Raw genomic sequence first — 24,556 nt, forward strand, 5'->3', positions numbered from 1 at the left:
AAAAACAGTCACCTAAAAAGCACACCAGAAATTGAAGACCACCAAAGAAGACCCCAAGGAACACATTAGGACTTCCAATAAGGAGGGCAACTATGTAAAAGAAAGTATCACATACGCATCAAGTAAGCAGGCACAGCTAATGAATATATAATCAGAGTGTACCATTAAATCTCTGTTTACCAGGGCACTCAATCAGAGCAGGAATCCTCCAAGTGACCATGGCTGCAAAAAAGAACGCCTGCTTTCTAATACTCAAAACCGCATTAGACAGTTTCCATCTGGCTAATTTTGGTACCACCTTAACCTATCCTGTGGCAGTGTGGGGCTTGAAGGCTGGATGGAATTAAAACACAACATTTCCACTAAAAGGTCCCGCAACAGCATGAAAGAAAAATCAAATGAGATCTCAGTCCTCTAAACATGTATATGTCTGTCTTTAAAGTTAGGAGGAGTTATACCTACCTAAGACAACTCACAAACTTACCAAAACCAACTTACACTTAACAAAGCCAGTATATGCATTCTGTCCTTCACATTAGACCAAAATGCAAATAGTTTAACTGCCCCACACATGACTTGCATGAAAAACCTTTCTTTTTCTATTTGCACACAACATTTTGCCTGCAGTCTGTCAGGCATATGCACTGGGAATGTGTGTGGCCTTGCAAGTAGCAGGTGACCGAGTTCCTCTTGGCAACCTTGGATCTCTCGACCAGCACCACTACCTCCTTCATCCACAGCCCAGCCCACACACAGCCTGTGACCAGCCACCACTTGGGCGCCAGTACAGCCACACAGATCTCAGCTCCTCATCTGCTCCTCACCATCACAAAGGCTCTCGCACTTCCATGAGTTTGAGAGTAGGCTCTTTCTCCCACACACAAATATCCCCAGGGGCCAAACACTACCATAAACTACATAGCAGGTGTAGATTCACAAACAACAGCTTGAAGGAGATTTGGTACCTTCAGGGAAGTTGTGAGGCTTTTCAAAACATTACATCACTTCCCACCACGTCAGCCCACTCCATACTGACATCAAGCATCTTCCAAATCGTCATGCAACAGTGAAGATTTGTGCACGCTCCAGGAAAGAGTCCAGTCCTTGATCTGGCTTTCATTTTGTTAAAATAATGGTCTACACTTTCTTTGGAGAAACCCCAGTTAACACACAAAATAATTCTAGACTGCCTTCCATAAAATGTTGCGGTGTGAGCTGGAGAGAAGGATTATACCTTCCAGTGTCCCGGCAGTGCAACCTTACAGCAGAGCTCAGTTCCCCTTAGGTACCTGTTAAGTACTACACTGTAAGGAAACAAAGTGACATTGTAGAAATTTGAAGAATCAGGCTACCCATCTACTGTTGTAAAAGCCTGCTGAACGTGCTTCAACATGATTAACTCCAGAATTCAAAAAAAGCTGCTGCAAGATTATGAACTACTTTTCTATAAAAGGAACATAAAAATAAAGCACAAGATATAACATTGTTGCGCCCATACAAGAAAGATTACTTATTAATATGAGCACAATCCACTTATACAACCGATGTTGAAGTGTAGGCTTCTACAAAGTCAACCAAGAGTTTAAGTTGGCACCAAAGGAACTGCTCCCTGGATCAGCAGACAGTCCCAAGAAATCAAGTTTAACCTCTCTCTCACTCCTCTGCCCCAACCCAGCAGTTGAAATTAGAAAACCAAGAAGATAATTGTTTTAACTGGGAGCAAGATTAAGAGGTTCAGGAGACACTGCTGCCACTCACTCTTTAATTATTGGTAACCAAAGGAGCACACATACACAGTGGTGATAGAAAACACTTTCCATCCTCTTCACTGGCTTTGCTTCCCAACCAAGGATGTTTTATCTGTATGGATAACAGTAAGCATGAAATCCTCCAGTGATATTCAAGTAAATGTTTTCCTTTTTTTTTTTTAATACAATAGCTAATAGCATACAGCACTCATTGCAAGAGGACTCCTCCTAAGAACAAGGCTTGCCTGCTGTGCAGGCACACCCACTCTAGAAATAACACAAGGAAGTAAGTTGCATCCTGCAAAACATATGTAATGTACAGCTTATTACACTGCTGCTTATTTACCAGCATAGTGGCTTCCCCTGGTTCTGACAATAACAGAAACTTCCAGGAACAAACTCCATAAGGAGTCAGAAATACGGCTGCATAAACACAGCCCAGTACATATAAATACCTACTAGTTGGTGGTACCAGAATGAACCAGGGCATGAGGCACTTTGGGGGGAAAAAAAAATTTACCATCTCCGACTAATTATTTAAAATACCTAAGCAGATTTTCAATTACTGAAGTATTAAAGGAGACTAATGCTAAGTGTGGAATCACTTCCTGCATATGTCAAAGTTACCAGTGCTCATGTGAGCTCTGTTGTTCATGTACTTTTATGCAGAGAGCTTTATAAAAACCAAAACTACTAGTCAGGATTTCTGGTTTTAGTGGTCTTCAATCATTCTCACAGAGGCATGCACACGTACACGTGCACAAACTGCACAAGGCATTTCATCCAATGTACCATTGGTAGCTAGTTCTGCATTGCAAAAGCAGACATTTTCTTGTTATCTAATTGCCCTTTAATTAAGAACTCATTACACCTGAATAACAAATTTATTTCTCCCCTAGAACCTAAGCAAAGGTCCAGACAGTTTAACCCAAATACAACTGCATAATCTATTGTGTCCTACTAGCACAGTATTTTCAACAAATTCCAGAGGAGTCTCTCGATTCCTTCTGACATGTTCTGCTTGCAACCTACATCCAGGAACAGTACACATATTTGAGCCTCTATTTTAAGGTTTAGGTAAAAAAGCAAGAAGGGCGAGGGACAAAACCTGGCCTTCTCGCAATGCAATTTCTACAAACAACCTGTAGAGAGCAACTGCCAGCTGCAACAGCCACATGGCCAAGACACTGGTGTGCACCAGTTAATCTGGAGCACACAGCTCAATCGATACTTGATGTGGCTGGCGAGGCACTGCCAAGCGCCCTCCAATGTCTGTCTGACAGTAGTGTCAATGTCAGAAACAATTCAAGGACGGGGTTTTACCATCGCTTAAAAAAGGGAGGACAAGTGCATTTCCATCTCTTCAACTCTAAGAGACACTTTCTGAAGTAAAGGGAGGATTAGGAAAGAGAGATACAAAATACAGGAGGAAGTGAAGCCCTGGTGCATGACTTAAACACTGGCAAACAGGAAACAGAGGCCTCCCTTAGGGCCCCATCCCTGCAGGGGTCCCAGCAGCACTGCATAGGAAGGGAGAAAGCCCCTCAGCACATGACAGCACAAGCACACTGGCAGCTCATTTACAGGGCCCTGTAAAGATTACAGCAGTCACTGCTCATTTTGGAGCAGAATACCTGTCAAAAACAGAGCAATAAGAGGCAGTCTTTGCTGGCAAGAGCAGGAGTTTTGGCAAAAACAGCCAGCCCAACAGAGAGATCTGCACACCATCATCTACATGCTGAAGATGTTATGGATCCTGCCCCTTCGTTCAAGCCCATTCTAGCAGCATCCAGCACATCTAAAGAGACTGCAGTTATCCTGGGATGTGTCAATGCTCTGTGGCCATCTGAGAGGTCCTACATCACCACGACACTACCAGCTGCAAAGCAAGTGCCTCTTCTCTCCAAACATTCAAATACTTTACATTATTTAAGTTTAGCTTTGTTTTCTACCTTATGAGCAAACCCACAGTCTCCAAAGTTCAGGCCTGATGGTACCATGGGAAGTCAATGAGTCTCATTGCTTGCAAGACAGAGCTGCCAATTACAATGGGAAACCTTACTCAGCAAGGCCCAATGTCCAAAATCAAGATAAACTTGGGAATTCTCTAAATTGGATGCAATCTGAGAAACCCACAGATAGCTTGTGAACACAGTCTGTTCCTGACTTCAGAAATCTTTCACAGAAACTATAACTAGAAAATTAAAAAAAAAAAAAAATTAAAATCCCCGCCAGAAACCAAAATGGAGCTTCAGAAAACACCCAAACAAAGCCCACAATGTTCTGTCCTTGCCAGGAATGAAGCAGCAAGCAAGCAACAGCAAAGGGTCAAGAAAAAGCTGTCCTCTGATTTCAAATTAATCAAACACAATTGCTGGCTACTGAAAAGGGAGCAGAATTAGTTAAAATAAATGACTGAATAACAACAGGACAAGAGCCTGATTATTACTGGACGTGGCAAAGGGTGATCTTTTCTTTGTTAATTACAAGACTGTAAAGAGAAGTTGTGTAGATTTTTAAATTATTGGCTGAACAGTATAGCACCTTGTCAGAGAAGAAAAACATATAAAAATTCTTCAAAGTTAAAAGATGCATAAAAACTTGCAAGATTCAACATAGAAAAGATGGAACTACCAAACTCTTCAGAAAATTGCACAGCAAATATTCATTACACACAAAGAACAATTAACTACAGTTAGAAATTAACAAAAATATGGATCATTACAAGTTCCAAAGGATGTCTTGAAAAAGCTCTGTCTTGGGAGTCCAAGGCCAAGGTCTGAAACCTGAAATGACAGCACTGCTTCAGAGGATCCAGTGAAAAACAAGGAAGAGTTGGAAGAGCACGATGGATTCACACATAGTAAGAAACTGCCAAAACCATTAGAAAGGAAATTGTCAAAGACAAGAAACTTGAATAACCTACAATGTTATTTTATCCTAAGGCCTTGGACATTCAGAATTAAAGGGCAGTAAATTAAATCTGTGAATTTTGGAGACTTTGAAAGCAGATCACAAAGCTCCTAAAATAGCTTTACACAGCTAAGTCAAACCATAAATAAATCTTATATTTCATTAAAGGATTAATTTACAACTAATAATATTGAGACTTTGTAAGTACACATAAGGGAATTATTTTCTTCCCTCTCTTATTTTAAAAATTTAAAAATAATTGCATGTTCTTCATCATCTCAGGAGACAAGAATCTCCACGGTTATTCACTTCCAAGTGCAAACCCAGGTATGAAGTGCTACTGATGCACATCCCATATGATTTCACACCTCCTGTGCAAAGGTGCAGAACTCCTGTAAAAGTGCAGAACTATGTGGTCTGTGTGGTAGGAAATAAATACAGCCACCATAAGAAACATAAATCCTGGCCACGAAGAGCAGATCCCAGATTGCAACAACACAAGGGAGTACTAATGAAGAGACAATAAAATATTACTCAAAAATAAAAATGAAGCATTTTTCTTCCAATTAATGGATCTGATTTTATTTTGTACTCATAATTTCATCACACCCCTGATTTCAGCAGGGCAAGACACTGCAGCAAAGCAGAGCTGAACAGCAGGAAGCAGAAGGAATGTTTACACTCCTGAGCAGTGCTCTCACTGCCAGATCCACTGAAAAGAAATCAATGTTATTATCATCTTTTAAAAAAATGCATACAGGAAACCTCATTTGGAATTTTGAACATGTAAGGGACTATCACTCTAACTGTTCCAAACATTAATTCAAAGGCCACTTGTTACCACAACAGCTGTTCGACCAGCTCTTCTGTTTTGCCTATGTTTTTGCTTTCTTAGATGGGGAATGTCTATGACAGATTCATTCATGTCTGTCACCATCCTCCAGCCAGAGGCCCTTCATGTGGTTGCTAACTGAAAATGCATCTTAAAACAAATAAACACATCTTGACTTAAGTTCTGATCTCATGTTCAGTAGGAACGCAATGCAGGTTTTGTTGCCTCTATTAATAATTTAAACATCTCTATTGAAGGTTCACTTGCCCAAGGTCATGCACCTGAGGAGGTGATACATGTGAACCCCTCTGCCAGCACCCCTCACTCTTGCACTTGGGTGAGGACCAGACTATTCAGGAGCCATCTCTCCTAGGCCACAGACAGATCAAGAAGGCCCACACCAGGTCTGATCTTTGTAGTAATGGTACAGACACTGCTATATAGAATCATAAGTGAACAGGATGGGGAAAAAAAGTCTTACATAATAAGGATTTTAAGATAATTTTATATAGTAGTATATTTCAGATCCTATTGCTAGAATCCCACTGAAAATCTCCAAATTACTTTTTTCCCTCAAGGAACTTGCATAAAAACACGGAATCAAAGCAAGCTTCTGGATATGTTTCACTGATAAGCTGCCCACAAACCTCTGTCCCCATTACTACTCCCTCCTTCCATCCTATTTGACTGCATTTCTTTAAACAAATCCACATATTTATGAGCAAATAAACATTTTGACTGCATTTTGCTCTACACAGTAGTTCCCCCAAGGAGAGGCATAAAAGCCTAGTCTTAACAAGGGCTTGAAAGGCAGTCTCCTCCTGTCCCCAAAGGTGAAATTTGTTGTTTCTTAATCCAGTTCAGCAATTCCAAGAGCAGTGAAAAGTTAACCCCCCTTGATTTATGTTGTGGCAGTAGCCTCACGTAATAACAGTAATTTAAACTACAGTTTTACACACACAGCTGCCGTGATTAAAACAAACCAATCCATACTGCCAGGACTGTTTGCTTTCATGCAACACTTACATAGCGCATGGCTGGTGGCTAGTGAGTGGACAGCCAACAGCATGGACCCAGCACACACAGTCAAGGCAAAGTCATCTCCCATCACCACAGCATCCAGGGTCAGGACTTCACAACAGGTACCTCCCAAGTTTCATATGGTATGAGCCGTACAAGGAAGTGGTAAATAACTACTTCTCCATACACCTCATAGGGGACTTTGGAGTTGTATCTACAGGCAGATCAATAAAAAAGCATGAGTCCTCTCCACACACAAACCATCCAGGACCATTGTTGTACAGGTTGGTTGGACAGTGGCCCAAACAATAAGCTGTTTTCAGAAAACCAGGGATTCATCCTCTTATGTGGCATGAGGGAGGGATTAAGCCTTAATTTAGCACCATTTAGAAAAGATTACCCTTTAATTGCAATAGGAGTTGGCAGACACTGGCAGCAATGAAAAGCCTTTATCCTGCAAAGCTTCCAGGCAGTCAGTGACAGCTCCCAGGCCAGCAGCAGAGAGCCAGCCCATGCTGTCCCCAGCCAGCTGCTCAAGGCCACTGGACTGATGGGGCAGAATGCGGGGGCCACACAGCTGCATTACAACTGCAGAAACAAACCCCTCATTCATTGGCATTCATTGGGTAGGGTATGTGGGGCTGCCACAGTGCACTGAGAAGCCAAAGCTGTCAGAAGGGCTCAGCTGCCAGTACCACCCAGAGCTCTGCCCAGTGGGACCCAGCTGGTTTGGGCAAAGATCCAGTACTGGGGATATGCCCACTTCCTGCCTTCTGCTATCAGACTGGCCCAGTCAACAGAGGAAGATCCCTATTGACCTCAGCTCTGCTATTCTCTGGTGACAGGACAAGAGAGGTGTCATGCTGTATTTTCTGGCACTGAGAACTCTGCTAAAGCAGATACCCGACATGCCTAGGTGGAAGGCTGCCAGATCCCTGCCAAGGGTTCCCATTGCTGCTCAGGAGCCTGTTACAAATGTCTTCTGATTTGGAGCAAAGCTAAATGCTCTTCGAAATTGGCACCCAGGAAAATATAATTCTTGTTCAAACAGATTTTGTTGCAGCAGTAACATGTGTTTTTACATCTGTGCTGGATTTATCCAAGTTTAGGCTGGCATAGGACATCCCAAAGCCTACAGCAGTTTAACTCAGCCAGCTTTATTTTTAAAGATTCAATGAAAAGTAACAATTTCTATGCATAGACAAGGCCTTAAATCAAGATTTAACCCCCTTCCTCTCCACTTCTTACCCATGCTGGGCAGTGCCTGGCATTTCTGACAGCCTCAGGCCTGAAAGATGAACCACTGTCCAGCTGGCTGAGCCATCTCAGCTTACTGGGAACCAGTGAGGGGAGAAAGAGCTCTGCAGCATGGAGGCTGGGAGCTGGGAGCTGAAGAAGAAAACTGTGTGACTGATTAGATGAGGAGCCATGAGAAGTACTAGTGTCAAGGGAGAAAGCAGGTCTTGTAAGGAAAAGACAAAGAGAATGTGTTCAAGGGAAAGATAAGAGATGACGGTCAAGACAGTGGTACTGGGCAACAGCAGCAGGATGAGGGTAACAGCAGCAGGATGATCAGTGGCTGCAATGGAATTCAACAGGAAACCAAGGAAGAGGAACAAAAACAAGCACAGGATAAAGTAGGAGTGGGAAGAAGAGACATGAGCCTGTAAGCTGCTTGTCCACTTCAGATATGAAAAGGCAGCCTCATCCTCTTTGTGTCCTAAGTGCTTCCAGTTTCTTAGCCTGTGGCTGAAGTTTGTCTCCTACCCTGGAAGAAAACCTGACCAGTAATTGTGTAATTTGCTCAGGGCATTCTTTCTAAAAAACTTTCAAGTTTTGAAAGTTCAACACCAAGTAGCCCGGCATTGCACTCAAGAACACCTTAGAAAAAACTCAAGAGTATATTATTAGTTATCCTTGGACATTATTACACTTAGCATTCACTGTCACTGCTACCCTTGCTGCTCATTCTCAAATGAAACACTGGATACATCCATACAGGACTGATGTTTAAAGTAAAATTAATCCAAAATAAAATTCTGATCAGAACATAGAACTGAGAGTTTCATCTTGTACTCTATGACACACTGAAGCAGACCAGTGTTACTTTTTAAGAATACAAGGAAGAATTTTGTCTCTCCAGGAGTTCATTTCATATTTAGAGTTTGAATTTCAGCAAGTTGATTTGTTGCATTATAAATAGACACTAGTTTTAGGCACATGAAGGCCACAAAGTTAAAGAAAAAATGAAATAAATTGAGTAAGAGGAACCCTAGCCATCCACACAGATGTTATTCAAACTCCTCAAACATAACTTTTCCATTATTACTGCAGTCTTCTGCACTACAAAAACAAAGAGAAACAGACATATACCTATTATCTACAGACCTGAAATTTCAAGACACTAGATCAGTAATCCAACAGCAAAACACTACAAACTACACTCTGCTGCAGCACCAAAGGCAGCATTAAGACAGTTCTTAAAACACAAGAAGAGAAGTTAAACAACTCAAGAGTTAAACAACCTGAACACTGGAGAGCATTCCTGGGTACACAGACACCAAGTACTAGGCTGTTTCCGATAGCTCTAGAATCCTTTAGAAGTAAAATGTAGCTTTAGAGACTCATTGAACTAAGAGGCAATGCAATAAAACTTGGATCTGCATGAACTCCACATCTCATGGAGACTCTGTTCCCTTGCTGAGCAATGCCTACTGAAGATTAAGGCAACATTCTTGATACAAAGCCTAATGTTATGTGCAGTAAGACAAAACTAACACATGACTAGCACAGCATGGTACCAGGCAACAAATGGAGCTCAGGGCAAGAAAAATACCTTCATCAAATTAATCACTTTCTATGGAGATGACCCCTGCCACAGAAAACAATGATAATAAAACAAGAAAATACATTTCTCATAAAGCACACATGCAGTGTCAACCTTAATGCTCTTTCAGGTCTATTATGGGAAAAAGAGCAAACACAGCCACATTGAGAGCGGCAGATCACAGGGCTGATAAATGCTCTTTAAGGCCTGTTCTCACAAATCCCAGAGCCAAGAACCTTAAAAACAAACAGATGCCTCACAGAGGCTTCACCAGCCCCAAAAGCCTCCCTGGATGAGCCAGATTCCAAGATGCTCCCCAGCTGTAGTCTCTTACACTGAAGACCATGAAAGGAATTTATGCCTTACTATCCTCCCCAAAAACCCTAACAATAGGGAGGTAAAATGGAACATCAGATCAATTTTAATGTTAACGGACTTTGTGTCACATTAAAAGGGTCCATTTGCTTCAGTCCCAATAAAGCATATATATTTTAGGGCACTCAGCCACACAGGCTACATTAGAACAACCAGCTACAAACCAGTAGCTGGAGTAGCTATTTTTTATTTGTGTGTGTGTACATATATATATATATATATATATATATATATATATGTGAGTCTGCATATAATAGCCGCTCTGTCCCACAAAATTCCTTTACTGTACTCTTATTGTTTGGCTTCTACCTCTTTCCCAAGTGAAATGAGTAGGCATTTCTCCCTGGCTCCTTCTACAGAGAGAAAATAAGAGTAAGCTGATTTATTATTAAGTGCTCAGATGGAAAAGCTGTCTGAAACATAACACTGCTAGGAAAGCTGCACTCTTCCTTTCCATGAGAGCCTGGAAAAAAGAATATTTCAATGGGAAAGTTTTCCTCCAAACTTCCAGGACAGACAATGCTCAAGTCCACTCTCCCAGCAGCCTTGACGCCAAGTCTACAACCCAGCCCTCAGAGGCCCTCTCTAATTCCTAAAACCCTCCCAGATTTCAGAAAGAAGAGATTGCAAGGTATGTTCTTAAGCCTCAGTCAAGCCATGAAGAGTCCCAGCTATGGTTTTACTCCAATTCACTACTATGCTTACCTCCACTGTGAAACCTGAAGGACAGAAAAGTGATACAGCTCACATGAGTGAAAATTAGTCCTGAAATACAGGCTTCCCCCCCCTCCACAAGAACCCCACAGAAGTTAAAGGTAACCACAATTCATTCACATTGTTTAAGGAGTTACATTAGCAGTTTACAAGTATAGAGAATTGAATGATGCAGAATACATGCAGAGGTGAGAGGAGGGCTTCAAATTTGCCAAACATCAGAGTGATTAATAGGATCACTGCAGAAGTCTACATGCACGAATTAAACTATAAAACCCATTAAATGCCTGACAATGACAGATGATTAACTCTCCTCTGCATTCCTTTCCTAAGGGGTAATACTGCAAGTATCACAGTAGACAGCATTCTGTCAGCCCTCCTGAAGTCCAGACACACAACTAATATATCTCACGTGCTCCACTTGGTAAAATGTAGATTCAGCTACTCAATCCTTCAGTGTGTATTCACTGACTAAATAGAGCAGGAGGGGATGAACAATACGAATTAGTTCAACCTTCAGAATTTAAACTATGGGGCATATTTTAAAGCACAATATGTAAAACACACACATATGTAAGCAACAAAGTAACAGAATTGTAGATACTGAAGACTGGAAGGGAGCTCTTGAAGGTTATATACTCCAACCTTCCTGCTTAAAAGCAGGGTCACCACTAAAAACATGCTCAGGACATTGTCCAGTTGGGATATCAGTGACTCCCAAGATGAAGGCCACATAGCCTATGGGCAAAGAATAGAAAATAAGTTACATTGTTACAATATGGCACATTGTGTTTGTGGTTACTTAGGTATGTTCTCAGTCTTTAGTTTTTACGGACTGCTCTGTAGCAACACAAATAATACTGGAGGCTAGAGCTGAACAACTCCTCAGCTTGATTTCTTCCAAGTGACTCAAATCTGGTCTTAAAATATTTCTATGATTACTGAATGATCATAGGACAAGACTTTTTTGTATCCACTGTGGGGAGGGGGAAATGTTTTAAAACAATCCTACTTCCCAAACACTGCTCTAATTTAGCCATTAAGTGCAAGTGGTCCTGTTTCCCAGCCAATAGTTTGGATATCTTGGCTTCAGCCCACCTTTAAGTAGCTTCCTGAATTGGACTCAATTAGTATAAAACATACATGCAAAAAAAGGAGGTATACCTTTGATAACCCCTAAAGAAGAAACTTGCAAAAATGCCTTCTATTTTCCATTTTGTCTGAGTCAAATGTGTCTGAAAGGCAACCTGACAGAGCTTCAGGTGGAAGCAGATGTTATACTCGATGCTGTAAACTGCACCAAGAGCCAGAAGTGTCTAGTGCATCCATATGAACCTTCCTACCAGCAGATGCTCCTCATCAGCACGTCCTGAACCCTTTTCATCTATGCCAACCACTGTAACATGAATCTCACTCAAAAAATACAATCTCTCATCACTTTCTAAATCAGCTACGTGCTGCAGTGTGGCACCTTCCCAGGGAACATCCCATCTCTGCTGCTCACCGTCACAGCACCTAGCATGCTTGCCCCAATAAACCTTCTTGAGCAAGAGAACACCAAGCTATTAACAGGCAAATCTGGTGTAAGACCAACATCAGCTCTCCACCACTGACAGACTTGACTTATCTGTCTGCAAAATCAAACTTTCATGTGAGGCTGGCTAGCAGTTTCTTAGTTAAAACCATATACTTTCTGAAAGCATTCCCAAAAGAGAGCCAAGTGGAATTTCTTTGCACAGCTGTTGACCACAGTGAACCAAGACACAAGTAAGACAGAAGCTTTTATTCACATGGATACAAGTCTCATAAAACTACTGTATTATACTGAGCCAGAGAAAAATTCAAATCTAGACTGCTGCTGGATGATTTCTGCTGAATCGGAGACCTGCATTTATCAGACAAGAATGTTTTGGCAAGATGACCTTTCTTTGTTTGATAGTATATACCAAAGATGGGGGCACATGCTACATGACACACTTGTTACTGCTTGTGACCTGTTGGGGACAGTCACACTCATCCAACAATAGCCAATTCCTATTTCAGAGGCCAAATGCTCTCTCCAAATGACATCATAGAAAACCACTAAATAATTATATACTGACTGCTTGAAAATGCATTTTTCATTTCCTTCCTAGTATCACATTGGTGAGAAGTTTCACCCACAGCTTCCAAGAGCTAGAGGGCTGAGTGGACTACAGAAATGTCATGCAGCAGCCACTTTGGGCATCACAACCAAATTTCTCCCTCAAAACACACACAGCCTTGTGCAGCAAGATGTGAAAAAATCCCATCTGGTTTGGAATTACCCATTCATACAACAGAACAAGCTCCAAACAAACACCATTCTTCATCATCAGAAAACACAGTGGATTCTGACCTTGGAAAATCAGATGTAGCAAATTCTCTGTGCACAGGAAGCAATGGATCTTGTTTGATTTGGGCAGGTTGGATCCCAGTTATGGTATTAGGTCAGTATACTTCTCTGCCTTGGAGCCAGAGCTGAACTACAGGCCCAGTTCTGTACAGCACTGACACTGAACATGCATAAGGACTTCCTAATGAACTTACCAAATACTGTCTCACTGCCTACAGCACAGCACTCTGCACCATGCTGGGAGCTTGCCAAGCCCCACACCACACGTTGGCAACAACTGAGGGGTGAAAAAAAATCATTTAATGAGACAAGGACTGCAGCATGCTGCAGAGTCTGGGCCATCCAGCACAACTCAGCACCCCACCAGACATACCACTTGTTTCAGCGAGAGCTGTATAGGGCCTTGTATGGCACAGCTGCTTTCCAAACATGGACACAGGACTGCAGAGAATCCATATCCATTCCCACACTGAGCTTTAACTACGCTGGGGCCGAACACCCCAAATTAGCCCCATATCCCTGCTTGCTCAGAGCCCCAGTGGCAAACCTGTCTGTGGGCAAGACAGACTACACCTTTTAGAAGACTCCTAAGGTAAGTCCCCACTCCAAAGTGGTGACCCTGACATCTGCTGCCTGGTGTATATTTCAGCCAGAAAACAGCAAAGAAGAGAGGAGGGGGAGGAAAGTAGGAGGTAGAAGGAAGGAAGATGAGCTGGAGAATGGGGAAACGAAGAAAAAAAGCCACAGTTTACAGTTATTATACTTAAAACTTTGGCTCTTCCCTGAAATGGAGGGTCCTCCATTCATTTGGATGGCAAAGTTGATCTATGTCATTTCCCTCTGCTGAGGTTTTGTAGACCATATTTCAAACCCGCACTATATTCCTCTGTTGCTGGGTTACCAAATCTGAACAAACAATTCTTTGCAGTCTGCCAAAAGCAGAGAAAGCAAGCAAATGAATGCCTGGAGTATGCATCACCCTCTGGAAGCCATCTTACAGCCCGAAGCTGCTACAGATTACTCACAAGCTTACATACCATAGAGTGAAAGAGGAAATGGTGAACTTAGGAAGTCTGGGGGCAGTGCACAGACTTGAGAACTGCTGTTCCCACCCTCCTGCCTCCTCCTAGTAAAATCAGGCAATTTTCCAAATCATTAGAATTCTCTTGCAGACTAGAAGAAAGTCTGGTCAAAGGGATATTTTGGGTATTAAGTCAAAGGGATATATTAGGTATTAATACCCCTGAAACTAGCAAGCATGTTTCCATAGATTTTGAAAGGATGAATCAAGATTTGAAATGAGGAAACCGCAACAGCCCATTTGATGAAACACCAGTGACTCTAGGTTTAAGACTTTCAGTTTCCAGGCAGGACATCTGCCACATCAGCGGTTGCACAAACTTCCACTTCAGGGGTGTGGGAACACATGGATATCCCCCATTGTGAAGCCCTCTGAGTTCACTCCAGTCCTCAGCAATACTGCTTGGAAGGAATCTTCCCCTGCAGCGCCTGTGCAGAGAAGCCACAAGCATGCAGCATTTGGTCTAGTGTTTCGTACGCAAAGATGGTCTGCCCCTGTTCTCTGAACACCCAGGCAGCTTCCCATCCCACCTTCAAGCCCCAGCTCCCAGGTACCCTCACGGACTGCACATTGAAGGATGCCAAATGCAAGGCTCTAAGGAACAATTTATTTGTGTAAATACAAGAAATGCTACAAGAGAGACTATATCCTGGGAGAGACCTCAACCAAAGCCACCAGCCTGAACAACACTGCCACTGCAGTACCCCAAGACTGCTAATTCCCAGCAGCCAGGCCAGACAGATCCCGCTCGCTGTGCAGCTGCTGTCTGGGGTGTTAAGGCAGCAGCTTCACCGCCAAGCTCAGCAGAAAGACTAGCTGAAGCTGCTCTTCTCATTCCTTGTTTGCTGCTGCTTTAACACACTCTAGGTGAGGTGGTACCTGCACAGCCACATACAACATGTCTGTGACACAAACTGGGGTACTGACCTAATTTAAGAACAAAACCAAAAGAAAGAAAAAAACAAAGAAAATTTGGCACAGTTCCACAGCATAGTTTTACTATATCCCCTCCACTGGACAGCAAACACTCCGCGCTGCCACACCCCCAGGGAAAAAATAGCTAGCAAATTGCACTACTGCTGACAAACATCAAAACCTCGGGTTAAACTTAATGAAAAAAATTAGAAACAAATTATCTAATGTCTACTAGCGGTCAGGGACAGACCTCATTTTGGGCCAAGGCACAGACAAGCACCGCAAACCAAAAGTAAAACATGACTTTTCCCCAAGACCCAGCTCTCAGCTGAGACTACAGCAATTTAGGGAAAACCACTTTTGCAGAAACATGGGGGTTTTTAAATAAGTTTTAAAAGTTCCTTACTATTCATTCAAATACTTATGGTTGTTCTAATACATAAGGTATAGTTAATTTTATCAGAAAAAGACCAAGAAGAACACCCAGCAATTTCATAAAATAATCTGAAATCATAATTTCAAGAATATTATTTATTATTTTTAAAAAGGAACAACAGGAAAGAAAATAAATTTAGTAACATGAAACATTACAGGTTACTATTTCTAGTACACCAGGAAGAATTGGAACATTTCATTTTTCACATTTTGGTTTCTTCCTAAATAAGGATATGTGAGAAAAGTAGCTTTTCCAAAATATGGTACTAAGTGTCTATATCACTGCAAACATCAGAGTAATATCAGGGGTGCCTCTATTCTTCATATAAAGCAACTATGATTTATCAAAATATAAGAGGCCTAATTTACACAGGAATATTTTGCTTACCCCGCCCACAGCTTTCAGTCTAATTTGACAGTAGAGACAGCAATTGTGTTCTAACATTTCAAGTGCAGCAGGTGTTGAAGTCCAAGTAACAATCACCACTAAGTCCCCAAGACAGATTCACCAAAGCATAACCATTTTCACTTAATATCTGCAAATTTGCTATCAGTTTCCTAAATTCAATTTGCAGTTGTACGTTTCCTACTCCAAATTTACATCTGTATAACCAGAATTAAATTTCACCTAAGCTGGCCAATTTAAGTAAACATTTATTTTATTAAATCCTTTGATTTTAACAGCACTGCAAAGTTAGAGGCAATCTCAAAAATATTAACATTCTTTCCTTTCATCAGGAATCAATATATCACCTGAATATTTAATAGGAAGAGGCTGCAGATGTGTACCTGAGGCTTAGAGGTACGGAAACTGAACATCATTATTTACCATAATTAAATACAAAGACTTGGTGAATCCACCATTGATTCATGTGCACAGAGGGTCTAATCCCAGTCTGTCATGAGTTTGTTAGGTACCTTTAGCCTAGCTGTTTCTTCCCTCTTTGCCTTTATGTTCTTACACACAAAATGAGCACAGCAGTACAAACTGGCAAAATGCACTGGATAAATCCAGTGGGGAAAATCACTGCTACTTCAGCAAGCAGTTTACAATGTCTGTCTACAAGGTACACAGCACTACATGAGGTAGACAGGAAAGGCAATGATTTCTCCTTCACTTCTGAAGAAGCGCGGTTAAACATTACATTAATAAAATGTAACATAATGAAATGTTAAACCAGCCTGGATGAAATACAATGTACCAAATTAACTAGTACCTATGTAAGTCAATTCAGCAAAACTTCTGTCAGTGATCACAGATCTTCTACATCCCACCTCAACATAAACTCAAACAGCAGAAATATTACAGCCTGGGACACATCACCTCAGCTGCATCATACACCCCACTTGGGCTTCATGGGAAATGAAGCAGCAAGGTCTTATCTGAGTGTTTCTTTTAAAGTCAGCTTGCAAGATTACCCAGAAATTACCAACAGAGAAGTCATAAAATGGCATTAAAGTCAATACAGGATTCTTAAAGGCAAAAAACAGAAACAAGGGCCACTGTTACCATACAAAGAAATTAAGAGCCCTGTGGAGATCTTGCTCCCCCCTTAAAAACCACAAACCATCCATGTTACGCTAACTGTGACACACTAACATATGCTTTTAGACTTTAAGGATAGACATAGTCCACTTATGAATTTTTGCATTGTTACAGAAATGATTAATCATAACACCCATGTTTTCCAAGGGTTTAAACACAATTCTACAATCACCAATACAAGAAAACCTCTTAATCAGAAAGGAGCTTTGGACAGCAGCCAGTTTTATACTGAGCTAGTTTCTGGTTATGAATCTGACATCTCAAAGCAACCCTGAAGTACTGAGCAAAGCCAATAACCTCTTTTTCAGGCAAACTTTCCATGCCACATTCCCCCACAAATCATCAGGAAAGCAATAACTGAATCCTCAGACAATCACTTTGTGAGCTGGAGTGCACAAAGGTGTGATCATATGTATCATCCACGTAAGAAAAGTGTCTCTGCTTAGGCATGTAGTCAGCCCTGTCATTTATATAATTGGCAATATCACAAAGGCTTGCAGGGTGACTTACCAGCTGAAACAAAGCCTACAGAAAAAAAAACTTAAGTTACTTCATCTCCTAGAGGGAGTAAAAAATGAATAAAATTATATGTTCACAACACAACGTAGTATTTTACTACAAGAAAACCAGTATCTTATTGATCTGAACTAGGGAAAACATTTATCATAATCTTTACTACAGTTTGAAATTAATTCCTTTTTACAAAAGCAAAGGTGGTACTGCAAATAACAGTAAGTCTTCCTGGGAAGACAGTTTGTATTTCAGTTTTGTTCTGTCAAATAAAATGAGAGAAGAAATGCAGGAGAAAGTACCTTAAAAGATATATGCGATCAAGTCAGCACACATACAAGTAAAAGAACAAATTTAGAGAAAACCTGACCCCTGTTAAAAGGGGGTTGGTGTGGAGGTTCAGCACGGGAAGGACAGAGCAGCTCCCCATCTTCACCAGGACAACTTGGACTGCAAATACTGAGAGTACACTGACACCTTTACCAAATGGCTACCACTCTGACAATGCCATTCACACTTACCAAAGGGATACAACAGTGGAGGTTAAGGCTCTGAATTTCTGACACATTGGGGACTGGGTGGCAGGGAGGAGAATCTGCCCAGAAAGATCTGATGACTACAGCAGAAAAGCCTGTACTTTCAACAAACTGTATCATAAAGTTCCTATGCTCTGAACCCGTTTACCTATGGTATGAACAGGGCCATGATACAGGAGTTATTCATAATATTGAACTAATTAAAGCATATCCAGATCTACAATACTCAGCAGGACAGAAAACCACCACATGCTTGCCCCACACCCTGCCTAACATGGCCTTGTGCTGCTTAGCTTCTCAACATAGATGAACAAAGTAAGCTCTATAGAGACTAAAAGGGTTATACCTCAAAAGGCTGCATGAAGTCACGGTTAAGAAGCAAGAGATGGAAAGCAATACTGTTCTAGTTTCACATCAATCTCCCACATTCCCCAAGAACAACTTAAGTAACCCAAGGTGGAGTCCCTTTAGGTTGGAGTGTGACATGTAGTCTCATATGGAGCATTCCTCTAACTGAGTGTGGGAAAAACAGGTGCATAAAACAGCAACAATGATAAATTCCTTCTCCAAGCATATGCTTCATACATCTGCTAAAGGTTTACAAGATCTACAGCAAACCAGACTCCTGTACAGCATCACAGGAAAGCAAGAGGAGCAATGCTCTTTTCCTGAGTAGGCTATCAGAGTCCTCAAGCTGTTCCCAGAATTGTCTCCTTCCCAGGTTTTGACTTAATTAGAGCAGGACATGAACACACAAAGCAAATCCTTCAAAATGTTAAAAGCAAAAAAGAGTGAATCATTGCTGATTCTGCCTTTTTTTTTCCTTTTTAAATGCTTTTACAAGCTTCTCAATTGTTACAGCCCTAAATGAATAAAAAGACAGTATCATCAAGCTTTTTTCCATCGGCAAGTCAAAACATGTAATGCCCAAACACACATAGCACAGCCCAGTGACTAAAGCACTACCTGTGATGGAGGCATCCTGGCTCCCACTGGTGTGTCAGACACTGCCTTGCTGAATGAGGTTGGGCCAGTCCCATAACCTCTCCACGCTATGTCTCACATTCCACCTACCAACTAGGTTTACTGACTTTTCTCTCCCTTAGCTCAACTCTACAACTGTCTCTGCCCTTGACTTCCAAATTTCTGCTCCTGTATGCTGCTGTAACTGTGCTGGTCTCAAGTGGCTTTAGGAACGGCAGCATATCCGTTCAGCTTGCATATTTAGTTAACAAGTTTATAGCCATGTAATTCAAAGTAATTAATCTCTTTGCTTATACTTGTTTAATGCAATAAAAGCAAAATAAAGCTTTATTTACAAGACCAAAAGATATATAGTAAGCAGGAAGGGAGGGCATTCACCAATTCAGCTGATTTTGTACCAGTCTGTTACAAGCATTTATTTTTCCTTTGAAATACTGTATTCTGATTTTACTTTAAATCCATCTCCAACTGAATAAACTAAAGCTAAGTCCCACTGGATACAATTTGTACGGGTCAAATCCACCTATATTCACCTCTTAGGCTGTATCACAAGGCAAGGCCTTAATCAGCTGAAAAGCAGCACTAGGTTTGCCTGCATGCCAAATCACTGAACCAAACAAAGCTATACACAGACAAGTTCCCATAGGCCATGCTCTACAGTGGGCTGACAGGATCAGCTCATAAGGAGCGCAAACCACCACTATGCATTCTCTGACTGCTCCCCTCACAGCACTTTTCCCACATTCCACACCTAGAGGAAATCTTGCATGAGAAGAACTCAGTGTGCAAATTGCCTAATACAGCGTTTCTACTGACAAACTTTACTCTCCTGTACAGATTAGGTCTGGAATTTCCCTTAAAATAGAAAGTAATAAAAAAATAAGACAACGGCAGGACCTGCACCAAAGCTATATGAAGTGTCTGCTGTATTATTTTCGTGGTGGTCCCCACTGAGTAAGCGATTAACACCAACGTAAGATTTCTCCTTCCACACAAAAGCATATGACAAAGGCATATGACAGCATCGCCACCGCACCTTGGTCCCGGCCCTCGCCCCCCGCCGCCTGCTTGGGTTTTGCTCAGGGGCGCGGTGGCGGCAGCCCCAACCCCGGGGAGGGGCAACCCCGACCCGGCTTCTCGCCCTACAGCAGCCCTGGGGCGGCCCACCTACCGGATCCCGAGGCGGAACGGAACGGGACGGAAAGATAAAGAAAAGCGTCTACCCGCTTCCCTCCCCTTTCACCGGAGCGGAGGTTGGAGCAGAAAGGCCTTTTTTTCCCATCCCTTCCCTCTTCTGGGCCGGCCTGCAGCCAGGCACCTCGGAGCTGTCATTTTGGGGAAGGGGCAACCGCCCTGCCAGAGCCAGACCGGCTTGGGAACCCGCCGGTCGCCCCACAGCAGCCCCGGGAACCCTCAACCTGCCGCCCCCCGACTCCAAAGCGGCCCCGTTCCCAATGCTCCGCGCTGCCTTCGCCCTTCCACCCGCCACGGCCGCGCTTGGACCAGGCCGCCCACCTGCCGCCGCTCCGCCTCACCTCCTTCAATTGCTCCATCTCGGTGCGGATGGTCTCGTACTCCAGCTCCAGCTCCTCATACTGCTGCTTCAACTGCTGCTTCTCTTCCAGCACTGCCAGCCCGTACTCCGCCGCCTGGATCTTCTCCCGGGTGGTCTCGCCCAGCTCCTGGAAGAGACGCTTGATCTCGCTCCGCAGCCACTCGGGCCCCGACTCCATCACCAGCCGGGCGTACTCCTCCTCCTCCATGGCCAGCGACATGTCGGCGGAGGGACCGCCGGCCGCCGAGGCGGATGGGCGAAGGGGTGAACGCGCAGCCCACTCCTAACAGCGGCACGGCTCGCAGGCGGCCACGGCAGGGCCCACTCGGGCCGCCATCGACGGGCCAGGCGCGCGCCGCACCCGCCGCAGATCCTCCCTGGATCCCGCCCGCCGCCTTTGCACTCGCCGCAAGCGCCGAACGCAGTGAAATCATTCAAAAGGCACGGCCGGGCCGGCGCCCCGCGGAACGCTGGGAGTGGGAGTCCTCAATACTCGCCGCGCCGCGCACCGCGCGGCTTGCCGGACTACAGCTCCCGGCAAGCACCGCGACAAGCGAGGGTGGTGGCGGGGCAGGAGGAGCGCGACCTCTGCCGGGCGGCGCGGGGTAGCGCGACGGCGAGAGCGTGGGGCCGGCTGTGCCCGGGGAGGGCCTGGCCGGACAGCGAACGCACCCCGGGCCCCCTCAGTGACCCCGGATACAAATTCGGGCACAGGCCCTGGGACCACGGGTACATACCCCGTGTACACACCCTGGCGGCCCAGACCACGCTCAGGAGGGCTTTCGTGGCGGGTTTGAGAAAGCGTCGGGATCAGCTAGGTGTGAAAGATGAGGCCCGAGCACCACAGTGTGTGGGGAGGAAGACGTTCCAGCGCGGCGGGCGGTGCCACAGCAGCACGGAGAGAACAGAGGGTCACAGAAGATTGGCACCAGCCCCACACCAGCCAGCACCACATGAGAGCTTCCAGCATCCCACTGTTCCCGGTGTTGTGCATCTAGGGGTGGAATATCTGCTACAAGGCGTTCTCTGCTCACCGACCGGGACCAAACCATGTCCCTCGAGTCATCCTGAAGATAACCACGGCCATGGGACAAGGTGTTCCCCTATGGCTGAGCTACCTGATGAAAGGAGGGATAGGTTGCATCAAGAGCCAGTGCCGTGACCAGCCATGGGACAGTGACACTTGGGCAGCTGTAATGTGCTGCCTGAAAAGGATTTGCCATCTTGTGAGGAAAATGGCATCAGTCTTTGCCCCAGGTTACACCCATTGGGAACATTTGGTGGCAAAAGCACTGGGACTGGGACACTCATTGGGGCACCACGAGTAGAACTAATTTCTAAAACATAGTGATGACTGAACAGAGACAAACCTCTACTAGTTAGACCATTGCAATTCCTAAGCAGCCCCATAAAGGTAGGGTGCGTCCCTGTGGGGTGGGGAGATGCCTCACTCCCATAGTCAGGAGCCCTACAGCTTCATCATCCCTTCATACAGCAAGTGCTGCTTGGATTTTCTTCCAATGTCAAAAACAATTGGTAATGAACTGGTGAGCAAACAGCAAGCATAATAAAAACAATAACGTGTTTGAGCACTCCACAATGTCTCAAACATAAAGGAACATATTTACTCACAGCTGCAGGGTTTTTTCAAGCTACTTTGAACTTCTGCCTGTGCGCTTATTCCTTTAATAAGCTGTGTCGTGGCTGAATGCTGCCTGTTAGTCATAAAGCTGCCTTGGTCAATTTTTCTTCAGGGTCCTGACACTGTCTGGAGCTCCCTGTGCATCAAGTGCAGGTATGCATTTGTCTGTGAGCACTGATGTGACACTCAGTCACCCAGACCTTAGAAGCAGCAAATCAATGTCCTCAGCCTAGAGCGTGCATGTGAAATTCCTTTAGTTTTTTCCTTTCAGAATTCTCAATAGAAGGCATTTTCACTCTTGTGTGCCTCTGTACCATCATGACTGTCACAGAATGTTTTTAGGGGTTTAAACATTCTGATTCTTTGATAAAGATAAGTGGGAAAATGACAGCATTACCTCTCCTTCACACACTGTTTTTCAGTATTAGGATTTCTTCATGGCCTTTTATGTTTTTCTTCTGTCTGCCCAAGCAGGTAGCATTGCTAGTCCCACCCATTCACAACTGATTCATCGTTAAGATATTTTTAATAATAAATACTGGCTTGTTTTGTTTTACCTCATACTTTCAGAGCCTTCATTCCAGGTTTTCTCTGCAGCTCTATGCTCAAGCACATTAGCTACCCTTCAGTGCTCCTCCCTCTCCTAAACTGAAACCTGCATGTAATGACTTGCTCTCAGGACACAGAGCTTCAGTTCACATCCTGAATATTTCTGGGATTACAAGTGAATTGTGAGATCTAACTACTTTGAGGGGTTAATAGAGATGAGCTGATGAACTAATCATAGCACAAGAGACTTCACTGGGTAATTTGTTTTCTAGGTCATATCTAGAACTATTGCTTTTTTCTAGGTTTCAAACTTTCTTATTTTATAAACTGCCCAAGATGCAAAGGCAGAAACTATAAATACTGTAATAGCTAATTTGAAAGCATTCCTGCCCATTTTCAGAAAACTGGAGTAACTTGTCAAAGTTAAGGTTCCCATCATCCTTCAAGGTAGTGATGCAGGATAGTAAAACCTTGTATAATGAGTGGAGGAGTACAGCCTGGCTAATGCCCACCAACTGCTCCTGAGCACAGCCAGAGACCATTGCCCATTTCCCCAAGTCACTGTCCCCAAACTCCATCAATGCAAAGACTTAGCTGCCACCCCACTGATTCAAGGTGTCATGGCCAAGTGTACTTTGGTGATATAGACTTACACGACAGCTGGAAATTGTTGCTCTTCTTTTTCCTGTTGAGATTTTAAAGCTATCCACTGAGAACTAAGTGGTAGAATTATACAAGAACCATCTTGAGTGCTAAAATAAATTTGGGTAGTGTTTCTTCATGTGGAAATTAACCTGCAGAAAAAATTTTCCCTAGTGTAAAAGTCATAGCAAAGGCAAAGCCCTGCAATGCTAATTTTATTTAACCTCAGTCCAAATCCCCGAGCAGGTAGGCACTCTAATCCAATGCTGGAAAACACATTCAGGTATCTGAATGTGTAAACCAATCTAACCTGTGCTTAAAATTGGGGTCACTGCAGACAGGAAAGTCCTTCTAGATGTCTTTCTTTTCATACATTACTTTGGATAAATTCAAGTGTACCACAACTAGGGTAGTACAGCACATCATAATTTCAATCTCTTTTTTTATCCACTGCATTTGTGAACAGCTTAGCTATAGCAAACACCAGAACAATAAAGCCTTTAAGTTGGCCCTGGAACAGCCATAAGAAACCCTAGCACGCTGTTCCAAATTTCTCATCTTATTTTCTACAGGAAAAAACCCAACTTTAGGCATAAGACTTTGGGACTGCTTAGATGTTTCGTAAAGGTATGGTAATGACCCTAGGTGAAAATGAACTTAAAATCCTCTAGACTGTTCAGTATATGTAGCCTATAAAAAACCACATTATTTTTCAAAGTATTAAAACTCATTCTGGAGGGAAAAAAAGGAACTGCATGATCACCTTGGAAGTACTCAAAGGGGGTTTTAGGAGAAGAAAAGTTTTTTCCTTCTCTTTTACACAACAAGTAAATTCCAGAGAAATAATCTGTCAGAACCAAGATACTTAATGAAGATTGGTGTAATGACTTGAATGCTCTTTCCCTGTTTATCACAGCTATGAGGATTAACATTTAACATACTATTGTTCAGTGCAGTATGTATTTCACTTTGGTTGAGATCTTTATACACAGACAGTCAAAAGAAATTTTTTAAAACCCCAAAACACAGAACCCACCCCAAAATAAAAATCCACCCTGCCAAAAGACAAGTAGCATGAAGGAAACCTGATCCCAGTACTGAAAGGGAGCTGATATCTCCATCCTCAGGCTATTTTCATAGGGACTCTGATTGTTGACTTAAGGTGACCTCCTTCATCTACAACAAAATTTCCAAGCAAAGAGCTAAATCAGCTGATGAATTAGCACAAATTCTCAGATCACTCTGGCTGGCAGGAGAGGGAGAAATGAGAGAGGAAAAAGAAAGAGAGATATCTTCAGATTTCAGCTTTACTCTGATATTCAAGTCCATCTGTGTTGCCCTCAAAATTACAGTTGCTA

The 24,556-nt window shown here is 43.1% G+C and overlaps 1 protein-coding gene across 3 annotated transcripts in view; it reads right to left on the bottom strand.

Annotated features, from left to right (window-relative positions):
* Window positions 1-20,740, bottom strand: part of BICD2 (BICD cargo adaptor 2) — a 50,553-nt gene extending 29,813 nt beyond the window's left edge. For all 3 annotated transcript variants that reach the window (XM_066557871.1, XM_066557870.1, XM_066557869.1), the window contains exon 1: window positions 20,346-20,740. In XM_066557871.1, coding sequence (XP_066413968.1) covers window positions 20,346-20,585 — 240 coding nt within the window. In that variant the 5' untranslated portion in view covers window positions 20,586-20,740. The remainder of the gene's footprint in view (window positions 1-20,345) is intronic.
* Between the last annotated feature and the right edge of the window lie 3,816 nt (window positions 20,741-24,556).

Source organism: Molothrus aeneus, chromosome 12 (assembly GCF_037042795.1).
Source record: "Molothrus aeneus isolate 106 chromosome 12, BPBGC_Maene_1.0, whole genome shotgun sequence".
In the NCBI taxonomy this organism is placed as follows: Eukaryota; Metazoa; Chordata; class Aves; order Passeriformes; family Icteridae; genus Molothrus; species Molothrus aeneus.